The sequence below is a fragment of the Idiotropiscis lumnitzeri genome, chromosome 16, assembly GCF_059441095.1.
Source record: "Idiotropiscis lumnitzeri isolate Australia: NSW breed Sydney's pygmy pipehorse chromosome 16, RoL_Ilum_1.0, whole genome shotgun sequence".
NCBI lineage: Eukaryota > Metazoa > Chordata > Actinopteri > Syngnathiformes > Syngnathidae > Idiotropiscis > Idiotropiscis lumnitzeri.
Genome location: NC_142406.1, coordinates 3,189,565 through 3,208,064, shown reverse-complemented (window position 1 = coordinate 3,208,064; position 18,500 = coordinate 3,189,565). Strand labels below are relative to the sequence as shown.

Genomic DNA, 18,500 nt, shown 5'->3' with positions numbered 1-18,500 from the left:
ACGTAAAGTGCATCATATTTCTACATTCATTTTTAAAAAATCACATTCTTATTTTCTTAATGTGCAGTCAAATTCTATGCGCGCATATTTGGGAGTTGTAGTGCACGATGTCATAAAGGCGGGGGCGGAGCTCCGTGGTGGGCGTGGGCGGCTATGGCCATTCCACAAGTTGATGTAATTTGATACATGTGTCTGTCTTAAGCAAAGAATGTTTGATTCTTACATTCAATGTCAATCAAAATAATTACTTTCAATGACATTTGAATAAATGTTCCATCAATTCCTGTCAATCCCACAAAGCCAGGTCAGGTGAGGATGTTTTGGGGGTTTTTTTTGCCAGGAAGTGTCAGATGCTCAGGGCATTGTGAGGAGCCTTGTCCTGTAACTCTCGTGCACTGATTGAAGCAACATCGCAGCATCTCTTTGTAGACGTGCAGGTTAATCAAAGGGGGAAACTTGACATTTATAGTTTTAGGTTTGACACATATACCAGATATTCTTGAATTTTTCTGGCACCTTGTATTTAAAGATAGCATTTAAGTGTTTTGAAATGTTGAAAAATAAATGTATGCATAAATGAATGTGCTTTGTTTTCATTTCCATTGTGACTACAAATGTAAAAAAAAATAAAACAAAATTCAACATTTCCCAAAATGCACCATTGTCGCTATTTGTAATACAAGTAATATCTTTTGAACTGTCACGAAAAGCGGACTTTTTTTTTTTTAATCCACTTGTAATCTCTCAATTTGGCAAAGATGTTCCACAAGCATAAGTATGCTAAATCTGTTCAGTTATTATTTTGACTCTTTGGAAAAGGTCACAAATAACTTGGGGGCCTGGCCTTTATTTAATGAGAAAATAATTTCCTCCGAATGGGTGATAATCTCTACCTCAATTTCAATTACGTACCATACCGAGGGCTGTTGTCCGAAATCAAATTATTATGGACCCATTCTCTCTGTTAATGTTAAAAGTCAACAAAAAGACAGATGATCACATTTCTATTCGGGTTGCATTTCCAGTGCAATTAATAAATCATTTTGGCAATTATACAGTGACCAATTGCCCAAAGTTATTTTGCATGAATGGTTCATTAAAATTAGGTGAAATTCGACAAACACAATCATGGTCCAAAGTATTTGCAAAACATAAGCAACCGTCCTTCATAGAAGAATAAAATGAAAAGTCTTTATTCTAATTCCCAGATTATCCAGTTGTATCAGGTCACATAGAACACACAACGTAATCCTTCCCTCTAAACCTTATTTAAAACAATTTGAAATTACTCTCCCTTCGCCATTGCTCCCCTTTCTTTGTTTCTGCCTTCACAGTGGACTCCCGCAGAGTCAAAGGTCAATTCATGGCAGTTTTTGTCTCTTCTACATTTTTTTTTTTTTAAAAGAAAATTTACAGGTGTGGTCAGTTGCAAAGAAGATGGAAGAATGTTACCATTTTGCAGGTTCAAAATATATTGTAGAGTTGGCACTTGGGTGTGCTTAATTTGACTTTGTATGCAGCTCAAATGGAAAAAAAAAATTAAATTAAATAAAAACACAGTCCTACCCCTGCTGTGGAGAGTAAAAAGCGGTGCAGCAGAGTTGACCTCACCATGAGATGATTTGACAGTACAGTACACGTTAATCTGCAAAACATTATAACGTGATTGCTTCACATTAATTACAGACGGAGATGAGACAGTGATGTCATCCTTTCAACATTCAACGCGAGTGCCGAGCTCAACTTCTACACTCTTTTGTGTTTTCACATTCGGCATGCAAAGTGAGCACAAAGTGGAATTTGAAGATTACCCGGAGACAAAAATAAATCAGGTCTTCGTGTAGCCTAAGAAAAAAAAAAAAACGTTTAAGTCAATAAATCATTTGGTTTGAGCTTGTTCTTCACACAAAGCCACAGAAAAGCTGTCTTATAATATTCATAATAATTGTGTCCCAAATAAAAACAAATCCAACATCGCAATCAAGAATTAAGATGCCGTCTGTGATCGTTCTGATTCCGAAAAAAAAGATGCAAGTGAGACTTTGAAACAAAAGTGCATCAAACATTGAATCACAGCAGGAAGATTTTGTTAAAAGTGGTCTTCATGTTGTACGCTCCCGACGTGTATTCCAGTGGCTTCATTTGTGCGGAGCGGAACCTTCGGAATAAAAGCAGCATTTTGGCTCGATGCATTTTGTCGGACAATTGAGCAATCAAACTTCACGACGGATACCCACGCACACATACAACACTTTGAAGAAATACATTTTGGCACATCAGCCAGGGAAAAAAAAAATCTAATAAAATCTTATCATCAGGCACACACGTACAGTCATGTGTCCAAACATACGAACATGCAGGTGGTGATTCCAGCCGATTCGGAAGTGCAAGCGGTCATTCACTTTTTTAATCTGTTGCCGTTAGTGATCCAACGCTTTACTTCCGGTAAATCAGCTGTGCCGACTAGATTCATGGGCAGCGTTTGGTAGCATCTGGCTTACCTGCGTGTAACAGTGTGACGACAGTTCATGTGCATTCATGCAGGTCGACGAGAAGCAAAGGTCGGGAAGTATGACGTGGACTTGCTGGTTTTTAGTTTGGGAGTCACCTTGGTAATGTCTCCGTTTAAATAATCAGGTCCTTATACTGGATTTCTCTGTTCCAAGCACAGTGCTCATTCCCAAAAAATGGTAGGCTTTTCTCCTCTGCCATGGCTCAGTTTTCTTCAGTGTAACAGTGTGACATGCTTTCAAGTACCAGGTGGGTGAAATGAAGAAGCATAAAAAGACGCATCTGTGTGTGTTTTGAGGACGGAAGTGCGCTTCACCTCCTTCTGCTATAGCAGCTCTTCTCTGTGTTTCTTTCCTCTCACGGGACCCTGGCCGTTCCTCAAGGAGCCGTTTTGCGGTCGCAGAAGGTGTCCGCGCTCCTGCTCCGTCCACGGAAAGCCGACCTGTCCGTCGTCGCTCTCCAGGTCTGAGTCGGAGTGCATGAGGGCGGAGGAGGAAGGGGCGGGTACTGGCTTGATGCGGCCTAGGCAGGTGACACCAAAGTAGTGTTAGTTACTCGCTGTGTGCACGTTCTCAACACATATATGCGTAATTCCTACCAGATCTGGGTGGTTGGAGCTCCAGAGCGTCTTGCTCGTCAGCTTCCAGCATTTTATAACGGCTTTTGGTTCGCCGTGCTTTGCTCTTGCGCCTTGTAGGAAAGCAGAAAAGAATATCATTAGTTGGGTGATATAATCACATGCAGAGTAACAAAAATGCATGCAAACGCATACAAATTCCACCAAGGATGCTCAGTAAGCCCCGGCCGGTAGTAATAACGCAGTAATAATGAAAAACTTTTTATTTTTTTTAATTTTTTACAGAGGATAAAGAATAAATGCCTGTGACAGCGTCATCTCACCTGTTACAGCAACATACACAACCCCAGACAACTGTCGCCACGGCAACCACAATCATAAAGGACGCGATGGTCACATAGAGTACGCTCCATTCTGCAAGTACAAAAAGACTTTATTCATTATTTTGAAAGTTCAAGTGTAATGTTTTGTAAAAAGGCAGCGGGCGATCTTACCGCAGTTGCTCTCGGCGTCGCCGAACTGGGCTCTGATGAAGTTCTCCATCCAGAAAGGCTGACACACACAGCGCCGCGTGAATGAGTCACACTCGCCATGACTGGAGCAGTTCAGCTGGCAGACTGAAAGGGAGGACAGCGGATATAAACGGACACCGGCGGACAACTTTACATAGCTTGTGGGAACAACTTTTGCATTTGACCAGTGAGTCTAATTAGTCATTGATCCCTTAAACGGTGTAAGAAGTACAATTCAGAACTTACTGACAGTGTCCACCCGCCGGGCCTTGTAAATGAGAAAGTCGTTTTTCTGTTTACGCAGTTTGTTGCGTAGACTGAGTGCAACGCCGTGACCGGACAGCGGAGGGCGCCCTGGACCGCCTGACACCAGGAAGACCAAGCGGGTACTGAGGCCAGAACAAGCGGCAAGTCATTTTTTCTCGGATCCATTCCAGTCCCCGTAAAAAGATAGATATTTTTCAACTCACCTGTGCTCATTGAACGGGCCGATCTCTCGAACAATGATGTCACTATCGAGGACGCCGAGCAACACGCCGACCTGCCGCAGTAGCATGTCACGTTGGCGGTGGGAAACCTGCGTTACGGGAACCTCTAAGACCAGCTCCACCTGGTCACGCTCCCACGGGTCTGACAGAGAGAGGCGGAGTAAAACCAAACAAAAATTAAATTGTTTATTCACATAGTAAATAAACAATCAAAATCGTATGACTGTCTGCATTTTGTGTGTACCTGGTTTGACCTCCAATGTGCCTCTGTCCGTGTTGGTTTGACCTTTGCTGTCCGTGACAGACAGAGTGAAGCGATACTTGCCCTGCACCAGGTTTCCCAGAAACAAAACAGCTTGGTGATCAGAGTTGTTGAGAACATCCTGCGAAACAAGTGGGAAGTTTGCTTAGCTCTTCAGTGTCAGTGAGTCAACGACACAATTTTGAACTTCTTGTTCCTGTCTGGCAAGATGCCTTTAAACTGCCAGCTCTTGATGACATGAAGCTGTGATCTCAAAAGTGAAACTTTGTGCATGACTGACAACGAGTTGATATTCAAGTCTCAGAATAAGCAAGCGGGTTCGCAAAGAGGAAAGAGATGCTTTATCCGAACTGTTTGAACAATTTTAGCTGAGGAATTGTCAACAGAGTCGTGATGTCTCACCCCGGCCGCGGGGCTGCTGTCATCTCTGGTCCACAGGTAGCTGATGCCACCTTTGTCATCAACTGAGTGAGATCCATCCAGGGTGGCCGTCCGCACCGGCAGAGAGACGGGCGGGCTGGAAACCACGCGAGCCACAGGTGGCTGGTCCAGTTCTGGTTTAAGAGCGGTTCAGTTGGAGATGACGTATGAAAAATTTCAACCACAACATAAGTTGAATTAAGCGACAAGTAACGTAAACAAAACCCCGCGCGAGTAATCTTCAAAAAGACAAATTATTCCCAGAAGTCGTTTTCGTTCAAACAAAGACGATCTTGCGCTCACCTTCTCTAACGATGACCGTGACTGTGTCGCTACTCTGCAGCTTCCTCTCATCGGTCACTGTCAGGGTGAACCCGTAAGTGCCCACCTCTAGACCTGTTACCGTGGCAACAGCACCGTCCGCGTTCTCAATCTTCACACCATCGGGACCCCTGCCGAGGAACAGATGGCAAAAGTGTGACAAGAAATGAGAAACGGAAAGCGATGCAAATGTCAAATCTCAATTCTTGTTTTAGTTCCAAGCGCTTTTCGCAAATCCGAACGACTAAATGCCTCTCACTTGGTCTGTTTCCAATGGTAGGTTGCGATTTTTTGGTCATCGCTGCTCTTACTGCCATCTAGCATTGTTCGATCAACTGGCAGTGTCAGCTCTTTTTCCGGCCCTGCGTCTGCCACTGGTGGTTTATTGTTTTCTGCGGGATGAAAGGAGGCAGGACGACGATTGCACAGGCAAAACGTTTATCGTAACGAACCACCTCACACGATAGTCAAGCATGTCGCGATGTAATGACTCGAATCCGTTTACCTGGCTGCACAATAACGGTGACGTAGGCTGTGTCTTGCTGTCCGGCAGCGTCAGTCACAGTTAGCTGGAAGGTGTAATCGCCTTCTTGCATGGCTGACAGCTGCAAGGTGTGTGTGCGCACGCCCTGAAAAATACAAACACGGGGAGGATGTTTTTCAACACGGATGAAGTGTGCGGATCGTCCCACAAAGAAAAGTAAAATACGTCTCGTTCAACAAAAAATAACATAAATAAAAAATTAAATGAATGAATAAATAAATACTCACTTGCATCTCCACCACCTTGTCTTTGCTTTCAGGACTGAGGGACCATTCGTAGGCAAGGGAATCGTGGTCATCCGTGCTCTGATTGCCGTACAGAGTGATGGAGTTACGTGGCAAAGTGATGACCTGCATAGCAGAAAAAAAAAAAAATATTAGTGGTCATGCTGCGAGTTGCTCAAGAATAAATGATAAAATTCCTTCATCCATGCCACACCTCTCTACAAAGTTCTTTGCAAGTCAGTTTTTCCTTGTAACGTACAAAAAAATAGCTCGCAAGTAAACTATGACAAATAAATGCACACATTTATTGCAATGGAGCGTTGTGTAAAAATGTTGACCTGGTTGGGGCCGGCGTTGGCCTCGGGCTTGTAATCCTTGGCTTTGTTGACAGACAGGGTGGCCTGTGTTGAGTCTTGGGCGCCATCGGAGTCGGTGACAGTCAAACTAGCGAAGGAAAACAAATCAAAAAAAAAAAAAGAAGTACAGTGAACCCCCGCTGATCCTCGTCAACTCAAATTTGCTTTTGGTGCACAACATTTCACTGTATCAAGATTTTTATTTTTTTTTTTAGTTTCTCAATGTCATAGCATGGATATGTACTTGAAAGTGTAGTTCCCCGGAACCAAGTTGGTGAGCGTGAGGACGGCCGTGTTGGCTGACACCTTCTCCTCCCTTAGAGGACCTTTGACCTCTTCCCAATGCCACGCCACTACTTTGTCATCATCTGTGCTCTCTGGGAAAAAAAACGAAAAAAAAAACAGGAAACCATTTAACAAGGGTCATGTTAGAGGGCAGCTCGAGCACGCAGCCTTCAGTTGTAACGGTGTTTGCACGTGTGTTGACGCATAAACTCACTGCTGCCGTCGATCACCGTCGAGCTCGTTGGCAAGGAGATCTCTTGGAACTTTGGGGAAACTACGGCAACAGGGGGCTTGTTTACCCGCGGCTCTGTCAGGTGGAAAACAAGCACTTAACATGCTTAGTGAGGTGTAAACCGCTTGGAAGTGACTAAGGCACAAAACCAATGTTTCCGTAAGAAAACACAACACTGGCTGCAATATGAGCGCCTATAGATCTTAACATTTGTGAACTATCAACCTTGTAATTTTTTTTTTTTACAAATTTATGTAAATTGGACTGTCTATTTTATAGTTTCCCTTACCTGGTTTGACGGTGACATTGACGTAACCTTCTCCGTGGGCCCCTCCCCCATCCACAGTCACCTCAAACTCATACAGTCCAACTGTGAGCTGAGAAAATAATTAATAATATTTTTTTTGGTATTTTAACCAACTGGTTTCAATCAATTCAATATAATAGTCTTCTTTAGTGTATTAAAAAAAAAGGTACTGACTGAAAGCGTCCATTCTATATTCAACAGAATTGCTTGCATTTAGAAAATAAAATCTGAAAGCTGTACCTTGCTGAGTTTCAGGATCTTGCTGTGCTTTCCTTCCATCTCTCCGCTATAATCTCTGGGATGCGTTATCAGACGCCAGTCAAATGCATACTTTGTATCTGTCGGGAAGCCGCGCCATGAAAAGTCGGTAAATACCAAACTGCTCATGTGTTAAATTAACTCGTCGGATAAGGATCGTTCTTAAATGGAGCATTTTCATTTTGCTTCATTCAAGCGTCTCAATATGGGATAAACAAAAATGATGCACCGTTCTGACCTGGCGGAGGTGGTGGCACCACAAAGGCGTTAAGCTCGACCGAGCTGCGCGGCAGCGTGACCTCGACACTCTCCCCGGCTGAGACAACCAGCTCCCTCACTGGCACAGAAAAAGGAATCAGGTGACGCCAACAGCACGGCATGATCACAACAAAGTTGACACACTTCAGGGTTAACGTCCTCGTGCAGGGATTTTATTGGAACATATTAAATATTTACAAAATGTAAGCTTGAATTTATGACCTTTTTTCTTTATAAGCCGCAAAATGTCAAACCACATGACTTTTATATTTCGCATTAGTTATTTGCATTGAACACACTGAAATACGGTAATAAACGTGTAATAAAGTAGTGACACTTGTTGACAGTTACAGATGGCTTAGAGTCAATCACGTAAGCTTATTTCAAACCAGAGCTGACCTTTATACAATATCTCCTTTGGCGCGAGTGAATACAACAGTTGCTATTTCCATGCTCTAAATCGGGTGTGTGCAAACTGCGGCCCGGGGGCCACACGCGGCCCGTTAAAACGTTTTATTCCGGCCCGCTGAACTTGAAAAAAATTAAATGAGTAAATCTTGTTCATGTTTTATTTTCTAAATACTGTGGTTTTTCAGGATGGCCGAGTGGTCTAAGGCGCCGCGTTCAGGACCCAGTCTCCCCAGGAGGCCTGGGTTCGAATCTCGAATTTCCCCATTGTGGGACTAATAAAGGCAATATTATTGTTGTAATGCATTTGTTCACGTTCATTTAAAATTAAATGTATTTTGTTCTCAGATGAGGTGAGGTTACCATAATACTCCATCCATCTGCTCCTGGTCCGGCCCCTCAGTCAAATTTAAGAATCCATTGTGGCCCGCCAATCAAAAAGTTTGCACACCCCTGCACTAAATCCATCTGGTAGCCAGTGAATCTTTTCAGTTGCCATTTTTTTCTGTCAAAAGGTGAAAGCCACTACACAAGCTCTTCTTGTTTACAGGCCGCCGGTCGCAGCACATTCCTTTGCAACTGTATAATTATGAATTTCTTACCGGCCTGTGTTGGAGCGACGCTGATGGTTGTTGCTGTGGGTGTGCTAACATCACTATTATTGGAAGACGGAGCGGTGTCTACAATCGTGGCGTTCTGTGAGGCGTGTTCACTCGTCCTGTTGGTTAGATGAGTGATGTTCTTTTGGTCAGCTTGTGGAACTTTGCTTGAGTTGGGTAACAACGGCGCTGGATCAAGTTTGGCGTTTTCCTGAAGAAAGGGTTTACAAAGAGTAAAGGCGTGATTCGTTTTGAAGACGATGTCGAAATGGCGTCAATTGAATTATCGGACTGAGGACTTGAGATAATCAGTGTAATGGATGATGGAACTTTAAAATCTTTTACGCAAAGTGTAAAGGTCTTGGGGGAAGCAAAAATGTTGGAAGAATCTTAAAGAGAGCGTCATTGTATACATGAGCCTGTAATTACCGTGCTAGGCTGTTGTTCTGTTTGGGCTTCTTCAAGTTCCGCCTGACGAACGCTCCTCCCTCTTTTTGTGGCAGAACCCTGAACAAATACACCACAAATATGACATTAAAAAAATATCGGATACTGTGATAATATTGATGCAAGATCAGGCAACCCCACCAACGTCATACCTTGCTTATAATCTGAAGGAGCCCGAGAGATTTCTGATCAGGTTGGGGCAGAAACAAAATGGGACAGCCCCCCTTCAGGGAGCAACTAAGAAGCACACATTTCCCACCGAGGGTCCACGCGGCGTTGCAACTTGGTCTCAAGCAGCAGGACTCCCAGCATGTCGGCCCGCCGCTGCCGTCTGCTAGAGGATACCAACCCAGGCTGACGATGCTTGACCAGTGGAGCCCCAGCACTCCTCCGGTAACATGGCAGAGATCTGCTGATACACCTGGAGGGAGTACAATGAAGTCTATTAGATTCTAAATGACTATTTAGGAGAGGGGGAGGGGGGGTAGATACAGTCACACGAGTTATTTTCCAGAGGATAAAGAATATATGCCTGTGAGTGTTATTGTGTTCAAATCTAAATTGATTAAAGAAACGCAACAGAGAAGATGGTTCTAATGTTAGCGTCACCTTTATTTTCACCGTCATACAATGACGACGAATGCTGCCAAGCAATGTGTCAACCAGCTCAGCCTGCTCAAATACCTTTCAACATGTTTAGGAAAGAAGTCAGAGATCAAAGTGTGATTACAAAAGCGCCACTCAAGCTTCCTTCGTCTCAATCTCTCGCAGTCACTGTCAAAACATGACCGTTTTCCAAATTGCAAAATCCAACAAAGTGCAGTTTAGTGTCTTAACTGTCACTTGAGTCAAGACATTACTGCACAAGGGAGCCGAATGAGAATGATACTGAACTGCGGTCGCACACCTGGGCCGACGACAATTTATGTTTGAAGCATTGAATAAACATTTCTCAGAAAAGCAGATATCCAGCCACAGCTTGAGCAATCTGCCCTGTCAGCAGCTGAGAAAGGAAATTAGGCTTTTCCCTGACAAAACAAGACGCTCGCTGATTAGAGCCTACGGTGCATTACGCAATAAACGCAAAACTCCACCCTCTGAGCCGACCCGTAGGAGCAGTCATCTGTCAGTGCGGAGAGCTGCTGCAGTCTGCTCCTCGTTGATGGCATGACGACAGTTTTTATTTTCCAAGCTTGGCAACATTTAAATGATCGCTTTGGTCCTGGATACACAATTAAAGAGACCAGTCAATATTAACTCATTCACTACCAGCCGAGTTAAAAAAAAAAAAAAAAAAAAAAAGGATCTTTGACGTATTTAGCCGTCATTGGTATTGAATGAGTTAAAAATTCTGCGATCCAACTATCAACTGATTTTCGGTTTATAAAATGTTGACACATCACTGGTGTAATTTACGGAGATGTTATGATGCCATCAATGTTTAAACGATACAGAGAATGTATTTAAAGCGAAAGCACAGCGTGCATTATCTGTAGCGAAAGGCTTAATCAACTTCATTCCGGAAAGAAAACACATGACTTGCTCTCACAAAACTCGTGATTGTTTGACACAAACAAAAAAAAACAAAAAAAAAGACCCTTTGGCCTTTGTTCAGTCACTCTACCTCTTGTCCACTCTTCTTCTGTCACCCATCCCCTCACACAGAGCACTTATTGTTCCCAGCACCCAACCCCTCGCCCCCTCAAACTATTTAGTCTGATGGCTCTGATTGGATCAGATGAGCAACGACAACAAATGAGCGAAAAGCAGCAAAGGATCCCGAAGAGGATGAGGACACACCTCGAGTAACCGCGGTGGCTGTGTCGCAGCATTAACAGCTTGCAGATATCAGTTTTGTTATCAGTCCTCGGTCAATAAACACTCTTGCAATATTTTAATAGAGTTTGTTTTACCTGTGGGAGGGGCCAAAAGCCAGAGGTGGGTCAGCGGCAGGAGGAGGAGGTGTGGTAGACTCCAAGTGAGTAGATGCTGGTATGCAGAAGACATTTTAAAAGACCTGAGAAGCAGATATCGTATGTTAGCGCGCAGGCACTTTTCATTCACTTCAAATAACAACAATTTTAAGAGCTACATGACTCGCGACACACCCAAAAAGCAGGAAAGTGTCGCAAGGGTTGGGCATATAGTTCTCAAAAATGTCGCCCCCAAAAAAAAATTAAAAAAACGTTGCACCTGTTTAACAACACGTGCTTGCCGAAAGCACCGACACATTGGGGTGAGGCGAGTCAGGGAGAGTGTGGAGCTAGGTTGGCAGCCGAGGGCCGTGAGGTGATTGGTGGAGGAGGGACAACACCAACGATGTGCGGAGGAGATGCAGCATGGCCGTCGGTGAGGTTCAGATGCTCAAGCGCAAAACTGGAGATGAGAGCGGGAGAATATCAAATAAGAATAAGTTTAACACTTGAGGCAAATGTAGGCCATGCTGGCCGTCGGACGCTTTATCAACCGACTAAACGCAACCACGGTAATAATAAGAACTCCTCGGGTAACCATTTTATGTGAAGTTAACATTTAATTAACATAATCCATCTCGATGTGATGTCTTCTTTCCAGAAAAGCGCAAGTGCGGATTTAACAAGAAAATTGACTCATGAATATTTTTAGTTTGTCAGCTGTGTTGTCGGGGCGTCCCATCAGGAGACTATTACGAGTTAACCATGGAATAAATCAAGCAGCATTCATGCGCATCCGCTGCGTCGACAGTTTATGTGAGCCAAACAGAGCCTCTATATCAGCAAATCATTTTTACCAGGTAGAGCAGCATTTCGAAAGACTTTTTGGGCTGCTCAAGCCAACAAGCTGACATAAACCTGATTTGATTACACGGTGTGCCTCGCTCCCCCTCCGGAAGCTTCTAAGCATTTGAGGCAAAAATAAATACACCAAGTAAAAATAAGCCAGAGCAAAATATGTTTGGATAAAAGTGATTTAGTCACATTTGTTCTAGCGTGTGGTTACAGATTCCTTTATTGCCTCAAGGTTGGGTGAGAGTGTTGACATGCGGAGTAGCAAAAGACAGATAGGTCACCTGGGTCGATGACAGCTTGGAGAAGTTTCCGTCTAAAAGGCTCCTTTTCTCCTGAGAATCTCCATCAGAGGAATGGCCTCTGTGACCAAGAGGCGCAGAGCTCGGCTTTGTTTCACTCTCCTCGTCCTTCTGGGATCAAGAGAAGCACACTTGCCAACTCTGTTTGCTCTCAGTCAGGTGGGGGATTCTCTTGAACACCAAAACCCCACGCTCTATGTAATCAGGCTGTGAAAAGAAGAAATGTTTTAATAAATCTCCAACATAAACAGGCATATTTTTATTTCCAAAATATTTGGACGGTAAGAAATTTAGCGAAAATGTGACAGGAATGACAGCCATTTTATGCAATACACCTCTAATTTCAGTGGCTCAAAAGCACGTTGACCAAGACTACCAAGTGACCAGGTGTAATCTAAACAATGTACTGTATTTATCACCCTGCATGTATTGTTGGAATGCAAATTGCAACAAGATTCGTTGTTAAACCTTCTTTTGAATGATAATCAGATCAAATCACATCATCGGAATTTTGGAATTCACTCTTGTATTTTGGATCTGACCAATACCAAACAGGATGAATGAATGCAACACATCATACACTCTAAACAGTGGGTGAACAGCATTTTATAATTTGACCAGCACATATTAACAGGTTTCAGAAAAGCCTGGATGCCTCTTCTTTAATCAGACTGTAGTCATTAAAGGCCGATCGCTGCAGCTTGGCGAGTCCACGCCATTACAAACGCTTGGCTCGAGAATCTGCAGCATCTCGTAGATCACTTAACGCATTGCATACTGACTTGCATACTGACACGCGAAGAGCGAGGTACCTGTTCGATCCAGGATCCTTTCAGGCACCTTGAGCCAAACAGCTGCTGGCATCTCTATGACTTATTTACATGCTGTGGCCAAGGATTCGGCGCTTGGATTTCGCGAAAAGCTGCTCCCACTACACGGTTTTAAGAAGACAACTGTAGTCGTGCTCATTCGTCTTTGCGCGATCGCTGTGGCGTGTTAAATCCTCGTTGTCCTCCCCCCGTCAGTACAGTAAATTGGGTCACTATCCCTCTCACTTGTTCAGCTGATGTGCACCTCTAAGCTCCAACAAGCTACTTATAAGACAAACAAGCATTTCCGGTGGCAACTTCAAAATACGATATTTATGCGCCAGGTATTTTAATGTTTCATGTCAGACGAGGACACAATGACACGCACATTCACAAATTTAAAATAATAATTATAAGAATAATGCATTTAGTACTCCAAGATTATATGATTTAGAATGTGTACAATTGTTACAACAAACATGTTGACGCTCCTGTGAATGAATGACACAATTCCTGTAACTGAATATTACCTTTTCCGGTCTGCGTCACAGGCACCAAAGACGCGTTGCGAGACATTAAAACTCACCTCTTCGAATTTCTTACACGACTCCAAGTTCTAGTAGAGGATTCTCCAAAGAGAAGAAAAAACGGCGTAAGATAAAATTGTTTGATAAACGTGTTAACTTCGCTAAATCAACGTTTCAAAGGGGACCAAAATGGCGACGGCACCTTCCAAATACCGTTACTGCGATTGGTCAACTAATCTTGTAAGAATGTTGTCATTGGCTACTAGTGGTTTTATTTTGACATTCCATATCCGGCAGAAGCTCACGAGGAACGTACGATTTTTTTCCCAAATAGGCTTTTTCAATAAACCATTCATATTTCATCATTCAAGTAAACCCGACGAGCAGCTAAAACATCCGTGCGTGGATCATGCTGGTTTCCTGAGAACAGTGCGTTTCTAACCGCTAATAATTAAATTCCAACCCTTTTGCAGCACTTTCTTTATGACGCTTTGCTGACACTCTGAGGCCACGATGGCTGACGGTGCTACAGTTGACTTGAGCGACCAATTCTCCGGAGGAGAGGAGCAAACAGGAGAAAAAGGTGGAGGAGGAGGTCCGGAGGAGGATGCGGTAGATGGTTTGACGGACGCTAAGAGGGACGTGTTGGAGAGATGCCTCCACGCTCTTAAACATGCTAAAAATGATAGCCAGACTTTGGCTGCACTTCTTTTGGTAAGTTTCCATCTAATGAGATCTTTTTCACTGGATTCATGTGTTGTAATTGTGCATGGCTGCAAGATCATGGCTACAAAGCGCTTAAAATGGGGAGGATCATAAAGCATCAACACCATGCATCTAAAATGTACACGATCATGAACCCATATTTCGTAAATGTCTGAACAATGTAATCAAATATCTCTTTTCTGTGATTTTCTTTTTTTAATTCTCTACAAATCTAGATCACACGCTTGTGCCCAGCTTGCCAACTGGACAAACCCACCTTGAGGCGTATCTTTGAGGCTGTGGGTCTCAACCTTCCAGCTCGGCTGTTGGTGACTGCAGCAAAGGGAAGCGGGGACCCTGGATTGCCCCCACATGAGCTCCTTTCACTGGGCACAGCTCTGTTGTCTGCCTTAAGCACGGATCCAGACATGGCCTCTCAGCCTCAGCTCCTTGCCACCATTCCGCTACTGCTGGACATTTTAGCCCGTGGTCCGAGTAGCCAACAGCGGACAGGGGATGAAGATGCTGAGCAGATTCCAAAAAGTATGAGTGAGGAGGCTAACCTAGCAAGAGAAAGTGATGTCAGTGAGGAAAACCGCAAGGATGATGATAACAGCGTGGCGAGTGAAGCATCACCATCAAACCCAAAATCGCCACCTGGAAAGCTTGATGAGGCTGTAGCCGCTGACTGCTACCAGGTTCTGACTGCCGTGTGTGCCCAACCCAGGGGTCCTGACCATCTGCTGAACCGAGGTGCTGTTCCCGCTCTCTGCCAGGCTTTAGAATCCAACCAGACCTTGAGCCAAAGGATGGGTCTTCCCTTGCTCGTTTGCCTCCTCTCGGGTAAAACCAAAGACAAAGCGTGGCGCAAACACTCAGCCGAATTGCTGCCTCTGCTGGTGAAGATGTCCAAAGACTTTTGCAAATCCACAGACCAGACCAGGCTGGATATGTGCTCCCAGTTGGTCAATGTTCTACCCCCAGGTGGAGTCACCGTTGAGAGAGAGGTGCTGAGGGAAGTCGTGAGCCGAGTGTGGGGTGCATTGCGACCCATGGTGCAGGCTAAGCTGACTCCGAGACAGATCGGGCCAGTTTTGGTACTCGGTGCTTGTCTGCTTGATCTGTATGGTTGGGAGTTGGCCGGATCACCCAAGTTCTGCTGCTTGCTGGTCAATCGGGCCTGTGTGGAGGTCCGGATGGGATTAGAGGAACCGCCTGGAAACAATCTCAGCCAAGAGCTGCAAGACACACTCACAGGTTGTTGCACACTGAAGGCGTTTTTCATATCTTTTTAATATGCTTTAATAGATCCTGTGCTTTAAGTCGTCATTGGATCATTTCTGAGCAAAAAGTAATATAAGACACCTGTGACCGGTACAAATATCCTGAATGCAGCTAGGCTCATGTACCTTATGGCGTGCAATAAATAATGACAACACTAAAATTAGGTCATAAACAAGGCAGCGCTGTGAAGCTTAGCATGTGTTCAAACACCGCTAACCTCCTTTTCATCTTTGCCCAGGTTGTTATCGGATCATGGAGGCGGCCATCGAGCAGGCCTGCAACCCGGCTCTTATGGCCGCTGCCCCGCCCGCTCAGAGTTCCATCTCCTCCTTGAGTCTGCAGCAGAGCAGGCAGGTCCTCGGCGTACTGGAGGAGGCCTTCTCGGCTCTTATGTACCACCTGCAACAGGTGAGGGGGTGAATTCATAAAGCTTCCACTTTTGGAGAAAAAAGTAGTACCGTTATGACACTAATTAAGCAAACTAACTTGAGCAATATTTTACCTTTTTTCCTCTATCTGGCTCTGTGTTAAAATTAAAATGTGTCTTGAGTGTGTTATTTTGACTTGACACTTTGTGTGTTAGACTTCGTGTGTGTAATACGTGACCCTTGATGGTTTCCTGTTTTCCAAGGTGGACCGGAGTCGCTACGGCGACCCTTTTATTTTCGCCACATTCCGCTGCCTGTGCTCATGGCTGGCCGAGGAGACTTCCTGCCTGAAGGAGGAAGTGACCACGCTGCTGCCGGTCCTCATCAACTACTCGCGGAGCCACCTGATGGCCGAGAATTCCGAGCAGGGGCTCTCTGACTGGATGGATAAGATGTCTGTCGCCGATGAGAGCGGGACCTGGACGGGCAAAGAGGCACTTCGGTACAGTCACGAGCCTATTGACGCATGAGCGAACTGGTTCGGTATTAAGCGGGTATTTTTCGACCCGTCTCCTGTCTTCAGGTATCTCCTGCCAGCTCTGTGTCACCTCTCTGCCGAGGAAGGTCCGAGGAAGGTGCTGCTCACCCTTGACACGCCGGCTTTGCTGGTGCACTACCTTTCGCGCTGCTTTACATCCTTGAAGGGTAAAAGCGGAGCGTCCTTAGTGAGGGAGCCCAGCATGGAGACGGCCTGCTCGGCCCTCCTTAACTTCTCCGTCACTGAGGCTGAAAGAGTCAGGTAGTAGATTTCAAATTTAAAATGACCAACAGTGATCCCCAGTATGGAGGCAGAACAATGAAATGGAATTGTAAATAAATTAGATTTTTTTTTTTTTCTCATGTGAAATACGTACGTTGACTGAATGAACATGCATACGACAATTATCTGTTTTCCAGGAAGGATCAATGCTTCAAAACTTTGGAGAAGCATCTGAGCGAAGCACTTCCTGTTTTGGTGCACAAACCGAGCCTCCTTGTCCTCGCAGCGAATTACTGCACATTGGGTCTGATGATCGGCAGACTGAAATCAGCTCCAACTGGTAATTTTTGTGAGACGTCAACAGTATTTATTTTTCGAAGGCTTGGAGGTGTGGCCTTAACATTGTCATTATTCAAAAATTAATTTTGTTTTTGTATTTCCAATACCAAACAAGCTTTGATACTTTTTTTCCCCCCTCTGTACGTTTTCCCCCTTGAGCATCAACAGTCTCAAAAATCATACAAGTACATATTTGTTTCTTTAAAGATAATGTCAAAATAAGTGCTTCTCAAGGGAAAAAAAAAAATACTGAAACTCGATCGTGAATACATTAAAATGTGTGCACTTCTCTGTTCGCAGCCATCAGCGAAAACACACTCTGAACTACGGAAGCTGCTAATTAAAATGTATTTTATTTCGGTTGATTTAATTAATAAAAGCGTCAGTGCTTGATTACTGCACTGTAGCCAAGGGTCGCCAGATGGCCAATGAAAAAAAAAAAAAAACATTACATTTCACTTTACTGTGTATTTTACTCCGTGGACCACAGCAACATTTAAAATTTGCACCATTATATAATTCATTTAATTTTATGAGCTCCTCGGTTTATGGTGCAGTTACATTCGTAGAAATGTACGCTAATGCAGTAGTAAAGTTGTAATTACATTATTTGAATGGGGAAAATACATCTGAGCCGCAAATCTAAAACAATCGATTGGAAAAAGTCAGTAAGTGAGAATGCATTGTGCCACTTGGCGAAATATTTGTAAACCGCTAAAAACTAGTTCATTTTCAACAAAGCTATTTTAGTAATAATCGGTGTTAAAAAAAATCTCCTACCTTCTTCGTTCCAGGTTCAGCTGAAGCCAGTCAAAGGCGCTTCTTTTCCACGGCCCTCCGCTTTCTCCACAGCGCTCTGGACGCCAAGCTCAGCCCGGGGCCGGTCAAGGTGAGCGCCGGCTGGGAAGACAGCTGGGACGAGGTCTCCGAGCTCTGGAGGTTGGCTGTGCAGGCTCTGGGCGGCTGCTTCCGTTCTCAGTCGTGGTTGACGGGGCTGGTCAGAGAGGAAGGATGGTTGCGAAACACGATGAGCATGCTGGGTTGCTCTAGCGCGCTACCGGACCAGCACACGCAGGAGGTGCTGGAGGAGGCGCTGTGTGCCTTGGCCAACCAGTGCCCACTCTGCAAACAGGACATTAGAGATGCCATGAAGAGGCATGATAAAGGAGCTTTAAGTGGCATGAGCAACCTTAACAAGGTGATAGGCGTTAAATGAATTGAAAAGTAATATTTCAAACCCTTGTCATGAAATAAGGGAAATACTGAAGCTAAAGATAATGAGCGGCAATTGAATTATCATCATACTTTCATTGAAAAGAATTGTCAAAATGTTACAGAATTTAATAAAGAAATATTTTCTCGTAGAACAGTAATTCTTGTTTCCTGCTTTTCTCTTTGATTCTCTGAAATGTATTTCTCCTTTTGACCACAAGATGGTGTCGTGAGACTAATGCGGCATCTCTTCAGCGTGTCCTTTTTCTGTTCGCCGAGTTAATTAATTTGATTTCATTTTTAAGACGTCTGAAATGGCTTTCTTTTTTTTTATCGTGGTGTATTCAGATACAAGAGATGGGCGAAATATGAGAAACGGCTCCTCACTGTGTTACTTAGCAGTTTAGCAAAGCTCACAAA

General features: G+C 44.1%; 2 protein-coding genes and 1 long non-coding RNA gene across 8 annotated transcripts; 2 read left to right on the top strand and 1 right to left on the bottom strand.

Moving 5' to 3' along the window:
* Positions 1–568: 568 nt before the first annotated feature.
* On the top strand, positions 569–7,224 carry LOC148320856 (uncharacterized). The gene is made up of 5 exons (XR_015846892.1): positions 569–3,037; positions 3,374–3,508; positions 3,588–4,007; positions 4,789–4,889; positions 5,895–7,224. It is a non-coding gene; the product is annotated as an uncharacterized LOC148320856 (long non-coding RNA).
* On the bottom strand, positions 1,163–13,618 carry LOC148320855 (dyslexia-associated protein KIAA0319-like protein). Of its 2 annotated transcripts, none has more exons than XM_088318617.1 (25): positions 13,472–13,618; positions 12,059–12,283; positions 11,203–11,385; positions 10,923–11,026; positions 9,162–9,430; positions 8,992–9,069; positions 8,566–8,773; positions 7,536–7,634; positions 7,280–7,377; positions 7,022–7,109; positions 6,715–6,807; positions 6,460–6,592; positions 6,198–6,303; positions 5,863–5,985; positions 5,597–5,720; positions 5,351–5,483; positions 5,074–5,222; positions 4,753–4,904; positions 4,333–4,471; positions 4,071–4,230; positions 3,847–3,989; positions 3,583–3,705; positions 3,412–3,502; positions 3,110–3,201; positions 1,163–3,033 (listed from the first exon to the last, which is right to left on the bottom strand). In XM_088318617.1, the coding sequence occupies exons 4-25, from the start codon at positions 11,014–11,016 to the stop codon at positions 2,837–2,839; spliced, it is 2,892 nt and encodes a 963-aa protein (XP_088174743.1). In that variant the 5' UTR covers positions 11,017–11,026; positions 11,203–11,385; positions 12,059–12,283; positions 13,472–13,618; the 3' UTR covers positions 1,163–2,836. The 2 variants fall into 2 exon arrangements, with proteins under 2 accessions (XP_088174743.1, XP_088174742.1); XM_088318616.1 differs by lacking the exon at positions 13,472–13,618 and adding an exon at positions 12,889–13,194.
* LOC148320854 (neurochondrin-like) lies at positions 12,868–18,241 on the top strand. Of its 5 annotated transcripts, none has more exons than XM_088318622.1 (8): positions 12,868–12,884; positions 13,886–14,126; positions 14,354–15,374; positions 15,640–15,809; positions 16,033–16,271; positions 16,353–16,568; positions 16,727–16,869; positions 17,663–18,241. In XM_088318622.1, the coding sequence occupies exons 2-8, from the start codon at positions 13,926–13,928 to the stop codon at positions 18,082–18,084; spliced, it is 2,412 nt and encodes an 803-aa protein (XP_088174748.1). In that variant the 5' UTR covers positions 12,868–12,884; positions 13,886–13,925; the 3' UTR covers positions 18,085–18,241. The 5 variants fall into 5 exon arrangements, with proteins under 5 accessions (XP_088174748.1, XP_088174745.1, XP_088174746.1 ...); XM_088318619.1 differs by lacking the exon at positions 12,868–12,884 and adding an exon at positions 13,397–13,537; XM_088318620.1 differs by lacking the exon at positions 12,868–12,884 and adding an exon at positions 13,494–13,652.
* The last annotated feature ends 259 nt before the right edge of the window (positions 18,242–18,500 follow it).

What these genes read in the sequence shown, in the direction of transcription:
- LOC148320855 (XM_088318617.1), bottom strand. Translation starts at nt 11,016, where the DNA reads ATGTCTTCTGCATACCAGCATCTACTCACTTGGAGTCTACCACACCTC. An exon ending in GCTTTTGGCCCCTCCCACAG is followed by an intron (nt 9,431 to 10,922) that starts GTAAAACAAACT and finishes TACTCCCTCCAG; the next exon opens with GTGTATCAGCAGATCTCTGC. An exon ending in TACCATTGGAAACAGACCAA is followed by an intron (nt 5,223 to 5,350) that starts GTGAGAGGCATT and finishes GTTCCTCGGCAG; the next exon opens with GGGTCCCGATGGTGTGAAGA.
- LOC148320854 (XM_088318623.1), top strand. Translation starts at nt 13,602, where the DNA reads ATGGCGACGGCACCTTCCAAATACCGTTACTGCGATTGGTCAACTAAT. An exon ending in ACGGGCAAAGAGGCACTTCG is followed by an intron (nt 16,272 to 16,352) that starts GTACAGTCACGA and finishes TCCTGTCTTCAG; the next exon opens with GTATCTCCTGCCAGCTCTGT. An exon ending in ACTGAAATCAGCTCCAACTG is followed by an intron (nt 16,870 to 17,662) that starts GTAATTTTTGTG and finishes TCTTCGTTCCAG; the next exon opens with GTTCAGCTGAAGCCAGTCAA.